Source organism: Enhydra lutris, unplaced genomic scaffold, assembly GCF_002288905.1.
Source record: "Enhydra lutris kenyoni isolate GAN:26980312 unplaced genomic scaffold, ASM228890v2 scaffoldscaffold7, whole genome shotgun sequence".
Lineage (NCBI taxonomy): Eukaryota > Metazoa > Chordata > Mammalia > Carnivora > Mustelidae > Enhydra > Enhydra lutris.
Genome location: NW_019154091.1, coordinates 25,399,489 through 25,417,930, shown reverse-complemented (window position 1 = coordinate 25,417,930; position 18,442 = coordinate 25,399,489). Strand labels below are relative to the sequence as shown.

General features: G+C 43.1%; 1 protein-coding gene across 1 annotated transcript in view; it reads right to left on the bottom strand.

The window, feature by feature from the left end:
- LOC111142341 overlaps window positions 1-17,896 on the bottom strand; it is an 87,465-nt gene extending 69,569 nt beyond the window's left edge. Inside the window, exons 1-3 of the mRNA XM_022495373.1 lie at window positions 17,675-17,896; window positions 7,903-8,059; window positions 7,661-7,795 (exon numbers count right to left, since the gene is read on the bottom strand). Coding sequence (XP_022351081.1) covers window positions 7,661-7,795; window positions 7,903-8,059; window positions 17,675-17,896 — 514 coding nt within the window. The remainder of the gene's footprint in view (window positions 1-7,660; window positions 7,796-7,902; window positions 8,060-17,674) is intronic.
- Between the last annotated feature and the right edge of the window lie 546 nt (window positions 17,897-18,442).

The following is an 18,442-nucleotide window of genomic DNA, read 5'->3' as shown; positions in this document are numbered from 1 at the left end:
GTGTCCTCCAAAGAACCCATGAACATTCCTTATAAGAAACACAAGCAGTATTCAGGTTTTTGCCACAAGAGAAGGCATTCAACAGCCAAGAGAGCTGTTCAAACAACACCTGCTAAATAATCACATTTTGCCCCCTTTCTTACCATCCTTTCTCCCCTCCTCTCCTTTCTCTGAATGTGGAGGTGTCAGTAGCACCCCGGGGTACAGGAGAGGTTGCGGAGTCACAATGGACCACGGCACCCCCCTCACCTCGGATCCGGGGTTCTGACTGCAGGTTAGGTGTGAACAATGTCATGTGATTAGCTGTGAATCACATGACAGAGCAAAAGTCTACCATTAGATGGGTCCGGATTTCCCAATTGCTGAAAACAGAAGTGTTTTAATACTTGGAAGTGACAGATAAAGCCAAGAGATATTCCTGAGATATTGTCCAAGGGCAGAGAAAGGAGAACCAACCGGATGTGTGATGGTAGAGGAAAAACTGGACATTTCCTGACTGAATCCTCCTAAGCCCTGTCCATTTGCTAAGCCAGATATTTTTGCAATGTGCCCAGGCTGCAAAGGATAGAAATATGAGTAAGGCTATTGCTGTCGTCAGGTAATTTAGACAAGTGTGGCAGGATTCCAGATTGAAGTAAGAACTCGTGTTTTTGTTCTCTATGATTTTTCAGCCTCCCCCAGGCTAAGAAGATCGCTGAGCTCACTGGGTCCTTTGCCTTAGGGAGGTTTGTGTTTCAGGTCAGAAAACAGAAATACAGGAAGACAATCTTTCCTTCAATCTTTTGTGAAAGGCTTTATGATTTTTATGAAAATATTAGGTATCCAGTAAGGAGAGGCAGAAAAAAAGGATTATCTATGAAGGCCAAGAAAGGGGAGGAATTTCTCCCAAACAGAAAGGGAATAAAATTCAGCTAGATCCATGGGAGGTAGGAGCCTGTCCCTCCTTCCACCAGTTCCATAAACAGGAAGACAGAGTTTAACGGGGGAAGAGTAGGTGGCAGAAAGAGGGCATGTCCCAGACAATGGGTTTCTTTCAAGGAACTCTGAAGGGTCAGATGATGGAACCAGATGATGAGCTAGAAACTAAAGGCTCATAACTGCATTACCTGGGCTCTGTGGATACCCTGGTTTCTTAGATTCTCATTTGTTTCTGGGGAAGATTGATTTTTCCACTCATCTGAGGGCACTAGGACTTGGAGTCAGATATAATACGGTTTTGAACTGACATTTATTGACTTTCTGAATTTTAGTTGTACATTTATACCCACTACATAAGAGAAGAAAGAACCAAACAGTAAAAGTCTTGATAAATGCCAGAGAGAGGCATATGTTAAGAGGCTAAAAGCAAGAGAACCTTTTAACTGGGGGTCACCAGAAAATTACTTTATGCAAGATCTAAGGTTGATATATAGGATTCCAAATGACAGCAGGGGTGGAGGGATGAGTGTAAGGCATCCCAGTATCAGCAAATGCACAGACATGGAAAAGCCAGAGGGAAACAGTGTATGGAAGCACTTTATTATGGTCATCCATAGAAGATGCTACATGGGGAGATCAGAGATGAGAAAAGAAATTGGGGGAGGCTTGCATGGGAGTCCGAGCACTGGTATTTATTTTGGCAGCAACAGGAAAATATTATTGGCTTTTGAGGAGTAATAGGACATGACCAGAACAGAGCTTTAGAAAAATTGATCTGTCAGAGATATATGGGATGGACGGAAAAAGAAAGTGAGATGGGATGGGAAAGGGGAGGTTATTGTTGTAATCCAGACAAGAGGTCATGGAGGCCATGACAGAGCAGTGGTAGTGACCTTGAATTGTAGAGAAGGCGTGAAAGATATCAGGGAGGTAGATCTTAGACCTGCATGGGAGGGAGATAAGAGGGACTTTGAAATGTTGAGCCCAGCTGATGAAAAAAAAAAATCAAAATGTCATCATAGAAATTGGAAATAGTGGAAAAGGAACTAATTTACAATGAACATATTCTAAATTTGAAGTTCACCATGATATCTGAATTTCTAACTGGGTTGTAAAGAGAGATTTCAGGGAAGAGGAGCGCTTTCATAGCAAAGTTGCCTATCTCCACAGATGTCCCTTAGTGGATGAATGTCTGAGAATGATTTGGGGAGAAGAAGGGAGGGCTTGGGCTATGGCAACAGAAACGTGGAGAACTGAAGTATAGAGCTGGGCAAAGGACGAGGCTCAGTCCAGATAATGATCCTAAAAAGAACTGGCTTTAAAGAATTTTCTAGTTTACTTAGGACTTTCTCTCATTTTACCCAGTGCTCTCATGAGCCCTGGGCCCCTATCTTTCCCAGCACCTTTCAAACTTCCTGTATCATAGACTTTTCTCAAAAATGGGATGAATATATACCTAAGAGTCAGAGACATCCTGAGTTTGGAAAGTCTCTGCCACTTTTGGGTTGGTAGACCTGGGGAGCATTTCTTTGGTCTCAGTTTCATTACATTAAAAAAAAATTATTACAGCAAAATGAAATTAATAGGTTTTTACGGAGAAGAAATGCAATAATTCATAACAAAACAGCCAATAGAGTGACTAGTAAATATTAAACTCTCAAAAATGGTAGCTTCTTCTCTTCTGTCCTGCCATGTAGAAATTCCTGGTATCCAAGAAGACCCTTCAGTGAAGGAGCACTGAATTCCATGCAGTGCGATGCGTGGAGACCTACATCCTCGCCCTAGCAGAGCTATTTAGTAGGTTGTGCCCCTGGGCTAGCTTCTCAACTAGGGCCCTCATTAACATGACAGTTGGCAGAGAGCACTGTTTGCTAATTTCTACTAACAAGGATTTTGTCCTCTTTTCATGTCCTCCATTTTTTGAAATATTTTTCTAAGGATCTGCAGTTTGTTAAATCGCTACTTCATTTCTTTTTTTTTTTTTTTAAGATTTTATTTATTTATTTGACAGACAGAGATCACAAGTAGGCAGAGAGGCAGGCAAAGAGAGAGAAAGGAGGAAGCAGGCTCCCTGCTGAGCAGAGAGCCCGATGTGGGGCTCAATCCCAGGACCCTGGGATCATGACCTGAGCCGAAGGCAGAGGCTTTAACCCACTGAGCCACCCAGGTGCCCCCGCTACTTCACTTCTTATGTGATCACCAGAGTTACTAAACTGGATTGATAGAGCTATTGCCCAAAGCAGCCTGGAGAGACCTGATGTAAGAAATTATACAATAGCTATTATGGTCTTTAAAAAAAAAAAAGGCATATGGACACTGATGACAATGTCTTGGAATGTTAGATTCTAGATGGACACCACTAGACAAGGTGATCTCAGTTTTCCTCAAACACTCTCTGAATCCATAAAGTAGTTCAGGTTTCTTACTATGTGCCTTTTGAAGCTCAATCATTTGTTTTGCCCTTGGGGCAGTAATTTATTTTAGTAAAGAAGCTATAAATAAGAGACCTTTTAAGCACTAGACCAAACATCCAAACATTCAGTATGATGGGTAATCCACAGATATTAATGTGGGCTAGAGTAGTCACATACAATAGATGTTTAGAGGAGGTAGAGTTTTCTCTGGTTCTTTAATGATGACTGGATTTTAAGTAGCCTGAAAAGGAAAGGGGAGAATTCAAAAACTGGGGAAGAGAGGAATATCAGCATGGGATGCCCAGAAAAAAGAGGCCAATGGGAGAGAAGGGTTGTTCTCATTCTCCCAAGAAAAAAAGCATCTACCTCTGTACCCTTAGTTCTGGACTCAGAGGAAAAGGCCAAAATGTTTTGTGATTGAAGTCATTCTTTCCTCTCCAGCTTCATTTCTAGCCCCCTTATTCCCATACTCCATGCTCTAGCCATGTCAAAAGATGGTACCCCCATCCACCAAGTGTCTCTAGCCAAAAGCCTCAAAGATCATCTTGATTCCTCCTTTGCCCTCTCCTCTCCTCCCTGATCAATCTTCCAGAAAGACTTAAGATTCCATTTCTAGAATTTCCACCTCATCTTTATAAAATGCAAACCTGGTTAAGCCATTTCTCTGCTTAAAATTCTAAATGGCTCTCCATCAGCTACAGAATGAAGTTAAATCCTCTTATCGCACATATAAACTATTCATACTCTAGCCCCTGATTACCTAACCTCATCTCCATTGATTTCTTTGCTCCATGAAAAAGTCCAGGGGAGGGGCGCCTGGGTGGCTCAGTGGGTTAAAGCCTCTGCTTTCGCTCAGGTCAAGGTCCCGGGGTCCTGGGATCGAGCCCCGCATTGGGATCTCTGCGCAGCAGGGAGCCTGCTTCCCTCTCTCTCTGCCTGCCTCTCTGCCTACTTATGATCTCTGTCTGTCAAATAAATAAAATCTTAAAAAAAAAAAAAGTCCAGGGGATAGAAAGCTTGGAAGATGCTGGGAAAGACACACGGCTGAGGGCTAAACCTTTGCAAGTAGCACACTTTCCAGGTATTAGAAGAGACGATGAGAACTTAAAGTCACACAATAGTAATAGAGAGAGTCATGAGAATATGGATTTGAAAAATATTTAGAATGTAGGATAGAACAGAGACATAGAACTAGTTAGATTCAATGATAAAAAGAAAAAGCAGGGGCGCCTGGGTGGCTCAGTGGGTTAAGCCTCTGTCTTCGGCTCAGGTCATGATCCCAGGGTCCTGGAATCGAGCCCCGCATCAGGCTTCTCTGCTCAGCAGGAAGCCTGCTTCCCCTCCTCTCTCTCTCCGCCTGCCTTTCTGCCTACTTGTGATCTCTCTCTCTGTCGAATTAAAAAAAAAAAATCTTTAAAAAGAAAAAGCAAAGCTAGGATGATGATGATGGTGACAACGACGACAATAACAATAGCCAGTAATGTCAGCAATAATAACCAATATTTTCTGTGCACTTACTATATACGAAGCATTGTTCTAAAGGTGACATGTGTTAACTCACTAAATCTCCAAATCAGATCTATGAGATAGAAGCTGTTTTTATCCACATTTTCCCACATAGTTTGGCTTTGGAATCTGCACAATTAAGCACAGTGTAAAACTGCCTCAGACCAATTGTCCTCTCCAAAACATGTCATACCCCTTTGAGCCTTCAAGTCTTCCCCATTCCTTCTGTATGAAATGCCCTTATCTTTTCCTTGGAGTGGAAACTTTCTTTAGGACACAGATTGAGTATGACCTCCTTGGAATGTCTTCTCTGTGTTCTTCCCCAAGAACAACTATTTACTCTTTATTCTGTTTTACCATCATACAGTATGTGTAATTCCACTGGTGAGCACAGTACACTACACAGCAATTACTTGTTAACATGTCTATCTCCTCTACTAGAGTGTGAGCTCCTTAACAACAGAATCTGTGTCACATTCATCTCTCAATCCCCAGGCTCTAGCATCCTCCTCTGGCACCTAGTTCTTGATCCATAGTAGGCATTCAATAAATGTTTCTTAAATGAATGGACAAATGAGTGAATAAGCAAATAAGAAATATGGAGGTGAGAATTTTCCACCCTGCCATGTTACGGACTGGTGCTGGTGTGCTCTCTTAATGCAGAACTGGGCAAGAAATGAATGGTAGTGGGATGATTAGACAGAGTGGAGACGACAGAGATGAACTTGAGACTGGGTATGCCTGAAAAGATTAGCAACATGACTTCCAGAATAGCCAAGTGATGGATGCCAAAGTCTGAGAAGGCAACTTAAGGAAGTGGATGTAATGAGAGCATCGAAAGATCAAATATGAAAGGAGGAACAAACAGATATTACTCTGGTTTCTGGGCACAGGTTTCACTGCCATTTATTAGTTGGAATTCCCCTGCCATTTATTAGTTGGAATACGACTGTTGTTCACCTATTTCCCTTTTTCCAGAGCTTCTGAAAATATTCGAACTGTGGAACACATACCATTACCAAAGTTATCTGAAGAAGAAATCAGCCAAACTTTGGAATTAGCATGTCACAACCAGGAAGTCAACATTTCCAGATGGAAGCCAAAATTGCTTGAATTTCAAAATGTAGTATTTACCTGAATTCTAAAATGTGATCATTCATTTCACTCACATGGCTGACTGGGCAGGATGGTCCCTTGGGCCATCTTTTTTTTTTTTTTTTAAGATTTATTTATTTGACAGACAAGAGATCACAAGTAGGCAGAGAGGCAGAGGAGGAAGCAGGCTCCCTGCTGAGCAGAGAGTCCAATGCGGGGCTCGATCCCAGGACCCTGGGATCACGACCTGAGTCAAAGGCAGAGGTTTTAACCCACTGAGCCACCCAGGTGCCCCTCTTGGGCCATCTTTATCTTCCATATCTCTCCACAAACTATTGTGGACACCATCCTATAGCCCCTTCATCTTAAATGGCCATCGTTTATGGAAGGACCTTCCCTGTGTGCTTGGCTGCTGGAGTCATTTTGTAATCTGCTTCTCAAACTTTTCAGACTTCTAAGTAAGGGCAAGAAGTAGGTTAGCCCCCTTTCTCTGTGTGTGTTAATATCATCCTCTTTTCTCTCTATAGTTGTAGACAGCAAAACGGAGTCTCTCATGTCAAGCAAGAGTCTGTGTCGCAATGACACAAGCGATTAAGGTACTGCAGCAAGGAGATACTGCCGGGAGCAATGTCAGCTGATAACCCAGAACCGATAAGGAGCAGAACCAGAATAGGGCTGCAGAGACCCAAAACTGATGAAATCCCCTTAAAAGGAGAAGTATTTTGGCAGCAAACTGGCAGACCCTTCAGACCTGACCCCTCCATATATGACCACTTAAAAAAGGCAACTACCACCTAAAGCTCTGACAGATTGATCTTTGAATGGAACTTGGAGCCTTCCCTACTTGAACATCAGAAGCAGTAAGTGCCAAGAGCTGACCCAGGCCAGAGGGAGGCCTCATCTCAACTGCCCCCCCCACAGACTGACTCGGCCTTTCCTTCCTTAGCTTCCTGCACCCTTCTGCCATCTTGTTTGTTGTGTGGCTTGTCTTCTGTGCTGCTTTGTGTACTGTGTAAGAAGCCAAGTTTAAACACATCATGAATCGTTATTGAGTTTAGAATCCTAAACCTGCTTTATAATTGTGATTTAACTTTGCTTTCTAGCTGAATAAAGCTGACCTCGTGAAAAGACACACCTCATGTGTGCACCTTCATAGATCGCGTCCTCGTTCTGATAGCTCTTATCTGTGCTGGCAAGAGAGTCCCTTTGGATCCCCCTTTGGAAACTGTCTTCTGTTGTCAAAATTCCAAGAACTTTTCTGCACAGCCCCCTACCCAAATGCCCCCGTGTAGCATACATCTCCGTGTTACAGTCTTTCGTCGACAAAGTGCAAGAACTAGGGTTTAGTCCTGTCCAGCGGTTCTCCCCGGGGAGATCCCTGGGCCAGCCGCATCAGGATCAACTTGTGAGAAATGCAAATTCTCGGGCCCTGTCCCAGAGGGACTGAGCGAGAAACACCACGCAAGACAGGTGATTCTGATGTGCCCTAAAATCGGAGAGCCGCTTCCAGCAGCAACGTACTCGCCCACTTTCTGAGAGGATTTTGCACTTTCTCCTTCAGCCTCAGTGGCCCCTCCCCCCAAAACACTCACAACCTCTTAGATTCTCAGTTCCCTGAGAAAATCTGACGAGAACTTGCCTGTGCTCCCACGCCCAGGCACCTGAGAAACCGGGCTCCCTCCCTGCCGCAGTGTCCCCACGTCCCGCCCGGACGCTCGGACACTCACCGGTCCTGCCCCGCTCTGTGTAGCGGCCGCGCGCGCCGCGCCTGCTCGGGCGCCTGAGCGCCTGAGCGCCTGCGCGCGTCTGGGTCTCCCTTCCTGTCGGGTCGTTCCCGCCCGTACCTCGTGTCTCCTTTCTTGCTTTGGAAAAAGAGAACTAAAGAAAGAAAAAAAGAACCGCTCCCTTTCCTCCACATCCGCCTTCAGCTACTGTTCATTTCTGGGATCCCCGTGAAGCAGAACTTCACAGGCTTGTTTCGGACCCAGCGACTTGCACGCGGGAGGCTGTGCGTGACCCGCGGTGCCGGGAACCGGAAAGCATGCGCGTGAACTTAGTGGGGGGTGGGGCGGGGAGACCGCTGCCGTTCGAAGCAAACAAGAGAAACTGGCGGGAGATGCCACCGGCTTTTTAAGAGGAGCATATTCGTTATTAAGGAAGAACAGACTTCTATACTGCTCCCTTCCAACTTAAGGGGACTGATGTGCCAAACAGTTTGATCTTCCTGGAAGAAAGACTAATTTCTCAGCTTCCGTGGGGGCTCTGCGCTACTCAAGGGCAGATACCCTGAGAGAATGGTCCTTTGTGTAGAAAGGAGGCTTAATGAGGGTAAGGATTTACCAAAGGAGGCTTTCAGGAGTTCAGAGTAGTGAAGAGTGGAAGAAAACTGTTCTACATCAGAATGAGCAGTGTATTACTTTGCCAGGGCTGCCCTAACAAAGTAAAACAGATCTGGGGGGAGGGGGTATTCAATAACAGGCATTTCTTTTCTCACAGTTCTGGAGATAAGAAGTCCCAGATCAGTGTGTCGACAGGGTTGGCTTCTTCTGAGGCCTCTCACTGGCTTGTAGATGGCCATTTTCTCCCTCTGTCTTCACATGGTCTTTATTTTGTGTGTGCTTGTGTCCTAACTTCCTCTTCTTATAAGGACACCAGTCATTCTGAATTAGGACCCAATTTCCTGACCTCATTTTAACTGCCTCGTTTAAGACCCTATCTCCTTCTGTCACCGGCTTATTTCATTTAGCAGGACATCCTCCAGGTTCATCCACACAAACCTGGATTTGGTTGTTGCGTATGGTAGGACATCCTTTTTTCAAAGGCTGAATCATATTCCATTGCATGCTTATGTTGGAGGTCATCAAGAGGATGTGACTGCCAGTTAACCCATGAGCTGGGCCTGAGCATCTCACAGCCCTCCCCTGTCCTTGGAATGTGGGTTCTGCTTGCCTTCCCTGTTCTCAGAGGCTTCCCCAGGGACATGAACTGGTGACAATGACGTGGTATTGAGACCATCTGGATGGTAGATATGACTGAACCTAATTAAGCTTCTATATAAATTTGACTGATTTCGCAGGCAGGTGTGGAAATCTGCTCATCTTGCAGCCTTCAAAGACAAGCCTTGTGTGTTAGTTCTGTGCTTGTTAAACTCTGCCACCTACCAGCACGAAGTGGCCTGCCTCTTCCTTCCCTCTCTCCCTGCCTTTCACTACAGGGGGCCAGTTTCACATTTCACCAGGGAAGTTCCCAAGGAGCTTGCAAATCACCAGTATATACCACATTTTCTTTATCCATTCATCCACCAATGGGCACTTCAGTTGTTTCTGTATTTTGGCTATTGTAAATAATGCTGCAATGAACATGAAAGCAAAGATATCTCTTTGAGATCCTGATGTCAATTCATTTGAGTTAATACCCAAAAGTGGAATTGCTGAATTATATTGTAGTTCTATTTTTAATTTTGTTGAGTTACTCCCCTCCCATACTGCTTTTCATAACAGCTGTATCAGTTTTACATTCCAACCAACATCATATGAGGGTTCCAGTTTCTCCACATCCTCACCAACACTTTTCTTTTCCTTCCTCTCTCTCTCTCTTTTTTTTTTTTTTTTTTTGGTAATAGCCAACCTAATAGGTGGGAGGTGATATCTCATTATGATGCCATTTTATCAAGTGTCCAAAAGAGTCAAATTCACAGAAGCAGAGTAGAATGGTGGCTAGCAGGGGTTGGAGGGAAGAGGAAATGGGGAGTTGTTGCTCAATGAGTATCAACTTTCAGTCATGCAAGATGAATACATTCTAGTGATCTGTTGTACAACATAGTGTCTGTAGTTAACAATATTGTAATACACACTGAAAAATGTGTTAAGAGGGTAAACCTCAAGACTGTTATGTGACAGTGTAATAAGCATGTACATTATCAGTCTCTGTGTTTTGGAGACTCTGTTATTATTGGCAGTCTTGCTGTCACCCTAACTAACAAAGACAGTGAAATATCTTCATGATTTCAGGATGAGTGTATTTTTTAAACTCTTGTGAAAACTATATAACTTAAAAGTCAGAAAATTGGTATAATTAACCTTTGTAGTCATCTGGTTTTAGACTTTACCAACTTTTCACCACATTTACTCCATCTATTTTTTTCCCAAGGATATATTTTTTTAAGATTTATTTATTTATTTATTTATTTGACAGAGATCACAACTACACAGAGAGGCAGACAGAGAGAGAGGAAGGGAAGCAGGCTCCCCACTGAGCAGAGAGCCCGATTCAGGGCTCGATTCCAGGACCCTGGGATCAAGACCCAAGCCGAAGGCAGAGGCTTTAACCCACTGAGCCACCCAGGTGCCCCTTCCAAGGATTTTTTTTTTTAAAGATTTTATTGATTTATTTATTTGAGGGAGAGAAAGAGCAGGAGCATCAGTGGAGGGAGAGGCAGAGAGGATGGGAGAGAGAGAATCTCAAGCAGATGCTGTGCTGAGTGCAGAGCCTGACTTGGGGCTCCATCTCAGGAACCTGAGATCATGACTTGAGCCAAAATCAAGAGTCAGATGCACAACCAACTGAGCCACTCAGGCACCCCTCCAAGGATCTTTAAGAAGAGGCATGTTGTTGTTTTTTTTAAAAGATATTTATTTATTTATTTATTTATTTGACAGAGAGATCACAAATAGGCAGAGGCAGGCAGAGAGAGAGGGAGAAGCAGGCTCCCCGCTGAGCAGAGAGCCCGATATGGGGCTCTATCCCAGGACCCTGGGACCATGACCTGAGCTGAAGGCAGAGGCTTAACCCACTGAGCCACCCGGGTGCCCCAAGAAGAGGCATGTTTTATGTTAAATCATCTGCTGTGCTCTTTGGCACTGTACAACTGTTAGTTATCTTAAATTTTGACAAATGTGTGCTACATGTGAACTTCTTTCATTGGTGACAAAATCAAGGAAGTGTGTGCTGTTTTTCCCTTATGAGTCACCAAAGGATAGAAAGAAGAGAAGAACCATAGAAGAGGAATGGGAGGTTGACTGAGAGTTTAGCAGGACCAGGAAGTCTGAGCAAGGAGCAAACACAGCAATGGATGCAGCTTGAGGTTTGCAGAAATCTTGAGAAAGGCACGGGACTTTGCACAGTGTAGGATAGAGACTCAAGCCACCTCTGTTTAAACATTAAATATATAAGCAACTACACAGCTAGAGGACTTAGGGACACCAAGATGACAGCCAGCATGAGTTTAGCATACATACTGATGACAGAGTGGACCTAGTACTGTACACCTGAGCACCATACCAACTTTGGTATTTAAGCCCAGAATATCATCCCAGAACAAGAGAAAAGCAAAATAAATGGGGCACATGTATGCAACTCCTTTTAGTCCATAGACCTGTAATCTAGAATTGTATCTGGTGCTCTTCACCTGGGTCTGCACTGAACCTTCCTCTGCCTTTGCAATTACTGACCCTCAGCTTCTGCCTCTACCTCTGCCACAGCCAGGAGGTGGGCAGCTGTCTAAGAGGCTGATCTTCCACCTGCTTGTGAAATGTTTAATTTGCCATATTTGACCAATTTTTCTCCCAGTTGGGAGTAAATAAGTCCACCAGGAGCTCTTGGGAATAATCCCAACAGATCATGAATATTTTTATTTCTTGATATTTACTGAACCCAAAATGATGCAGCTTGCACCCTGATACAAAAACCCAGGACGAAATATCCAAATGGAAGCATGATGTGTCCTAGAGGCAGGTGGTGGCCTGGTAGCACAGGGGTGCTGTTTTTTTTTTTTTTTAATATATATTTTTTAAGATTTTTTTTATTTATTTGACAGAGATCACAAGTAGGCAGACAGGCAGGCAGAGAGAGAGGAAGGGAAACAGGCTCCCCGCTGAGCAGAGAGCCCGACGGTGGGGCTCAATCCCAGGACCCTGGGATCATGACCTGAGCCGAAGGCAGAGGCTTTAACCCACTGAGCCACCTAGGTGCCCCAGGGGTGCTGGTTTTTAAGGATGTATTTTTCATGGTTTGCAGGCTTTCCTACTTGGGGCTATAAGTCCATAACTGGATGCCTCTTGTGTCTGATTTTGAAATCTTAAACCTATTCCCTCCTATGAGAAACACCCTAGATTCTGAGCTAGCTCTCCATCTGCACATGCATCTCAAGGTGGGGAGCCAAAGGCTGTGACAGGGTTTTCAGCGTACGTGGCTAACCTGCCATAGTTAAAATCAACTGGGAAAACTAGAAATTCAGGAGGTTATTGTGTTGTCACAATGCCCATGAATTGGGTTGGGGGACTATATGAAAATGGAAGAATATTTTTGGTTTGGCAGTAATTGATAGTGTCATTTGGCAGGAAGTGTCTCAAATTCGCTTATTCAAATTCACTTCTATTTAAGCTAGTCTGTAGAGCCTGAGTAGAGGATCAGAATGTACAGACGGAATTCTTGGCAAAATCTCTGGAAACTTCTAGGATTATCTGGATTCTATAGGGGTCTGGTCTTTCACTGCTCTTGACTATTTTGCAAGTCTATAGAAACTGAAGTTAATTTGTAAAAGGCTGAAGATGATGCAGGTAATTCCCATTCTTAGAAATGCAAATGAATTTTGTCCAATGAGGATGCATCAGTTTCTACTTAGCGGAAGAGGCCAGTTTTGCCTTTATCAGCAAATTCAGTTCACTATTCTGGATTGCCTGTAAATAAATGTCTTTTTCCTTGGAATCTCCTTTGAACCAGTTTTTACTTCTCATTAATTTCCTCATTAAGTAATGAGTGAAATAAAATCTTTGACACAAATTCATTTTATATTTGTATGAGTCACATTTCTAAAAATTACCTTTTAGGACTCTGATTTTCCAGCAACTTAGTTTATTTCAAAAGTGAGGGGAGTGAGGGGAGAACCCTGAATTTCTGACTGAACATTTATCCAGAAGTGACTGATTGAATGAGCCACTTGAAAAAACAAGATAATGTTTACACTTATTCCTGGATATAGAAGTTCTAGATTTGGATTGGTTTCAGAATAGAGTTATAAAAAGTATTTTATGTCTGCACATCCAAATTTGAGGACTGCTGTGATTCTCCTTTTTTTTAATCTTTTTAACTTTTTCACTTATGTAACAAAAAAATGGTAATAACAGATGTGTTAGGCTTAAGAAAGAGAATGGAAACTTGAACACCATTGGATATCACTCTGTCTCTGATTCCATCTTCCCCACCCCCACCCCCTACCTCTCTCTCCAGCACCTGTTCCCGTGTTAATTTCACTCTCCCAGGCTGGCTTCTCACCAGTTGTGGTCTGGCTGCTAGCATCTCAGCATCTCTTACTCATATCCTCTGTGGAAAAAAACAAGAGCACCATTAGCATAAGTCTTTTTTCAAAACTGTTGGCATGAGAAGGAGAAGGAGCCTTTTAACTTGGGAAGAAGGGTGGAATTTTTTATAGGGTTTCAGCAGGCAGGGTCACCTGAAGTTCAGCTAGTTTCAAGAATATTTGTTCAAAGATGGTACTCAGGGAAGGGAGGAATTATTCTGATTAATTAGCAGCCATTATATGGACAATTCGGATTTTACTAAGAGAAGTGGAAGGAACAGTGAGGGGCTGAGGTCATGTGCAAGAGGGTGTGCAATCTACAGTGACAAGGACATGGAGGGCCACAGTAGAAACTGTATAGTTTCTATAAGGAAACTATATAGAAACTTCAGTATCTCTTAGACCTTACAGTCCTCAGATCACAGACACCCTTTTTCCCACATGCAGTTGGCTAAATCTTAGGGAAGGATTTTGATTGATCGTGCCTATCTCTGGACGACTTACTGTGCTCAGGGAGTGGAGTCAAGAATGAAGAGGATGTATCCAGGCAGATCCAAAGACTATAGCAGGGTAGGAGCAGGAGGGAGTAGCCCAGGCCTGGCCCATGGGGTCATCAGGAGGGAGTAGCCCAGTCCATGGCCCATGGGGACTGTGAGCAGGACAGTCCACCCTCCATCTTCATTTATGGTCACAAAAGCTTCCTTTTCTTCCTCCCAGGGAAACAGCTCAATTTTGCCTTTAGGGAACACTGCCTAGGGGAGGACCACTCAGAGAACTTTTTGCTAAATGAGTATGGGGAGCAAGCCCAGGGGAAAGGAAAGCCTCTTCTGAGAGCATTCTAGTGCAAAAGGCTGACACAGCCCTGATGCCCAGATTTCTTCTGAAAGCCTTAAAACTTTCTAAATGATCACCATGGTCACTTACAGAAGATAGACAAGTTTGGTTTAAATAAAATCCCAACATTGGCAATGCTCCCTGTCTCTTCATTCTTTTCTATTTCCCCTTTCAGGTGTCCAGTGCCCATGGCCCCTTCTTTCCTATTGTAGAGCCCAGGGCAGGCTGCCCCAAGATGGACCACTGTGGCAAAAAAAGATTATTTTGAGTTAAAAGTAATCAAAACCCAACAGATGCAGGAAAAACTCTCTGCCTCCCCCTCAGCTGCCTAAATTTATATAGGAAAGGAGAACCTGTACCAGAGAGCTATTAACAGAGATTCTCTTTACCTAAAAAACTTGTCTGCATAATAGAACAACCTTGCTTTTCCAAACACTCTTTTCACCTTACTCCCCTTTGTATCCTCAGACCCTACCCCTCTTTAGCTCATATAAGTTCCATGTTGCCTCATTGTCTTTGGAATTTCATGTTTGTGTGGATTTCCATACATATGCCTATTAAATATGATTTGCTCCTGTTAATCTGTCCCATGTCAATTTGATCCTATCCAGCTAGAAGGACCTTGTAGGACAGATGAAGATCTTCCTTCCTAACACTAAAAATAAGACAGATACGCCCTATGAACATAGTTAAAATAATTAAGATTCAGGGGAAGGAAATATCTGTCCTTAGCATTTTTATTTTGTTAGAAGAACAAGTTGGTGACATACCATGGACTTTAAAGTCCAAATCCCCAGAATCTGAATCTTGACTTCCCATTTAATTGCTCCATGACTGTGGGCAAATACTTAACCTCAAAAAGTTCCAGTTTTTTCATCTGGGAAATGAGGAATAACGCCTACCTCAAAATTTAAAGGTATCATGGATGTAAAGAACATATGGAATATATTAAAATCCAATTACTATCATTTTTTGTGATGATGATGGTGATAATTAGGAAGGCATTAAAACCTACTCATTTCTATGTTTTCATCCCTCATTACTATTTTTTAAATAGAATTTCAGGATTAGAAGGGAATTCACAGATGACTTCAGCCAGTGGTCAAGCCTCTCTAAAGAGATCTTAGTTGCTCCAGGGCCAGCAAGGGGTGTGTGTGTGTGTGTGTGTGTGTGTGTCTGTGTCTGGATCTGTGTATGTTGATGGGATGTGATGATTAAGCAGAATGTGACATCAAGAAATTATCAACATTAAAAAAAAAAAGAAATTATCAACATTAACACTGATTACAGATACTGGTGAATTAGCAGTGTAGAAAGGGGAAATGAAATTTGGCTTAGCTGTGAAAAAGTAATACTAATTACAGTAATTTACATTAGCCCCTTACCATTTATGCTTAATTACCATGCTGTACAATCATAATTATATGTGTCATTAAATATATGCCCAGTTAACGTCCATGTAAGTTGTCTTGATTAGAATCAACATCTCTAGTCCACTTAGACACCTGTTCAGAGATATATTGCTTAAAGTTATTGCTACTTTGGGGGCTAACAAGAGGGACTTTCTCAAACTAGGGAAAGCAGTTTTCTCTATCATATCCTAAAGTAGGAGGAGGCACAAACAATCCGAGGTTTTTCCTCCTCTACTTCCCCATCAGAAGGTCTTCAGAGTGCCCAGGGAGTTCATCTCACCCGACCTGAGGACACACACACACACACACACACACACACACACACAGAGCAACAGGTAGCAATAGAGAGATACAGAGATAAATAAAGACATGCAAACCAAGAAACAAGGTGACAGTCAGTAAGACATGCAGGAGATTCAGAGAGTCAGAGAGGTGGCAACAGAGAAGAAAGTAGACAGAGATAGAGAGATAAAAAGGGGAGGGTAAAGGCACAGACAGAGTCAATTCAGCAAGAATGAATTCACATGCCTTCTCAGACTCAGTTGATTTTCTCTGATAATTTATGAGACAAAATATTTCCTGGAAGTAGACCCAGACAATCATAGCATTCCTCATTGTCGTGGATGGTGATGAAACAGGAAGAACAAGGTGAAAAGAAATGGAAGGTAGAGAGAAGAGAGACAGAGAAGACAATAGAAAAACAGAGACATGGGGAAAGACAGACAGACATGGAGAGGGGATGAAGGAAAAGGAAGAAGGGTATGAGGGGGTTCATGAGTCTGCTGGACGCTCAGTCTGTGCCATGATGTGGAGACAGAGAAATGTGGGGGAATGCATTCATGTCCTCTTCGTTGTGCTAAAATTTCCATGTCCTTAATGCGCAGTGTGGAGATGATTTGTTTATTGGGCATCTACTATGTACCTGGAACCAGGCTGAGTGCTTTCACCTATATTCATCATTGAATCCTCAAAATGACACTAGTTGCCAGGTACTATCATGATACCCATATTATGGAAAAGGAAACAGAGGTATGTAACTTGCCCAAAGTAACTCAGGTAGTAAGTGAGATTCAAATCCTGTCATCTCCCTGTACAGCCTATGTTCTCAGCCATGACATAGCATCAGCAAAGCCAGTTATGTAATAAACAATTGTTAAGGGATCCATGATTTAAAAACATTCTTGCTTGGGGCACCTGGCTGGTTCAGTCAGTAGAACATGTGACTCTTGATCTTGGGGTTGTGAGTTCGAGCCCCATGTTGGGGATAGAGATTACTTTAAAATCTTTTTAAAAAACAAAAATAAATAAAAAATTCTTGCTTAATTATAATTTATTTTAAAGTAACTTAATATGCAAATCAATCAACATTTCCAGAATATAACATTTTCATTTCCATGAATACTTCCTTGTCAACTCAGCAAGAGAAGCAAGGGCAGAATTCCAGTGTTGTGGTTGAAAATAAACAAATAGGGGTGCCTGGGTGGCTCAGTGGGTTAAAGCCTCTGCCTTCGGCTCAGGTCATGATCCCAGGGTCCTGGGATCGAGCCCTGCGTCGGGCTCTCTGCTCCGCAGGGAGCCTGCTTCCTCCCCCCTCTCTCTCTGCCTGCCTCTCTGCCTACTTGTGGTCTCTCTCTCACTCTCTCTGTCAAATAAATAAAATCTTTAAAAAAAAAAAAAAAAAGAAAAGAAACAAATAGAAGCCTCCAGGGGTCTCTACTACTTCATGATTTTTCACACAGCAAGATGGGCAGATCCCAGTGTCCTTCCTCCACGGGTCCTACTTCCACAGTGACTTTGGGTTCTGTTGCTTTTCCACTAGGAGACCTTGAAGGGACTGGCATTTGGTTTCTCAGTGACTCGTTTCCCCTGTGGAAACTTATGTAAAATATCTTCATCGGATTTCTGATCTGTTAATAAATAATGATAATTTGTAGAAGAGCTCATTTGGTTATCATCCTTGGAGATTAATTGGGTAATTAATTTTAGCTAAGCACATATGAAATATCAAGTGCCTCATATGTCTTCAGGATTTATGCTCCCGTGTTCTTATGAGGCCTGCAGGCCAGAGATTCTCTGCTTCGAGATGAGAAGCTGATTATGAATGTCTCCAATCAAGGCTGTTTCTCACTAGATTGAGCCAACCCCCCTCAAGAACTCATTGGGGAAGGCAGACAATTGTCAGGGTCATTTTTCCTTGCCAGACTGGGACTCTGGAGCTCTGAGCTGCAAATCGAAAGGAACTGGCTTCCTGGTTGCTCCAATGCAGATAATCTATGCACCATCTTGAGCACAGTAGGGGGCATCTTTTCTGGGAGCAGCGGTGGTCGTGAAAAGGTCTTCTTATGTCCATGGGCGCTCCAGGGGATACTGGTGCGACTGGAGCCCATGCCTCCTTTCTGTAACTGCTGACTTTTGAGCATACTGACAGCTAACACACAAAAAAAGGTTAAGAAGGTGACGATACTGGTTTGTGGTTAAGAGCATGAACTTTGGAGTCCTACAGGCTGGGTTTGAGCCTGGCATAACTGTGTCCCACCTACATGCTCACAGCATCCACCATTACTTCTGTGTGGAGAACAACTCAGTTAAACTTATATCACTGTAAAAATGACTATGCTAGAACCTTTAGAGAACTCAGTGATTGTGGTAGACTGAACCAAAAAGATCTGTCTGCAGTTAGGGGCACCTGGGTGGCTCAAATCAGTTAAGCGTCTGCCGTGAGCTTCTGTCACTACCTCAGGGTGCTGGGATCGAGTCCTGTGTTGGGCTTCCTGCTCAGTGGGGAGTCTGCCTCTTCCTCTGCCTCTCCCCCTGCTCATGCTCTCTTTCTCTCCCTCTCAAATAAATAAAGAAAATCTTTTTTTAAAAAATCTGTCCACATTCTAATTCCCCCCAAAACCTGTGAGTATTACCTTATATGGCAAAAAAAAAAAAAAAAAGTATTACCTAATATGGCAAACAATGGG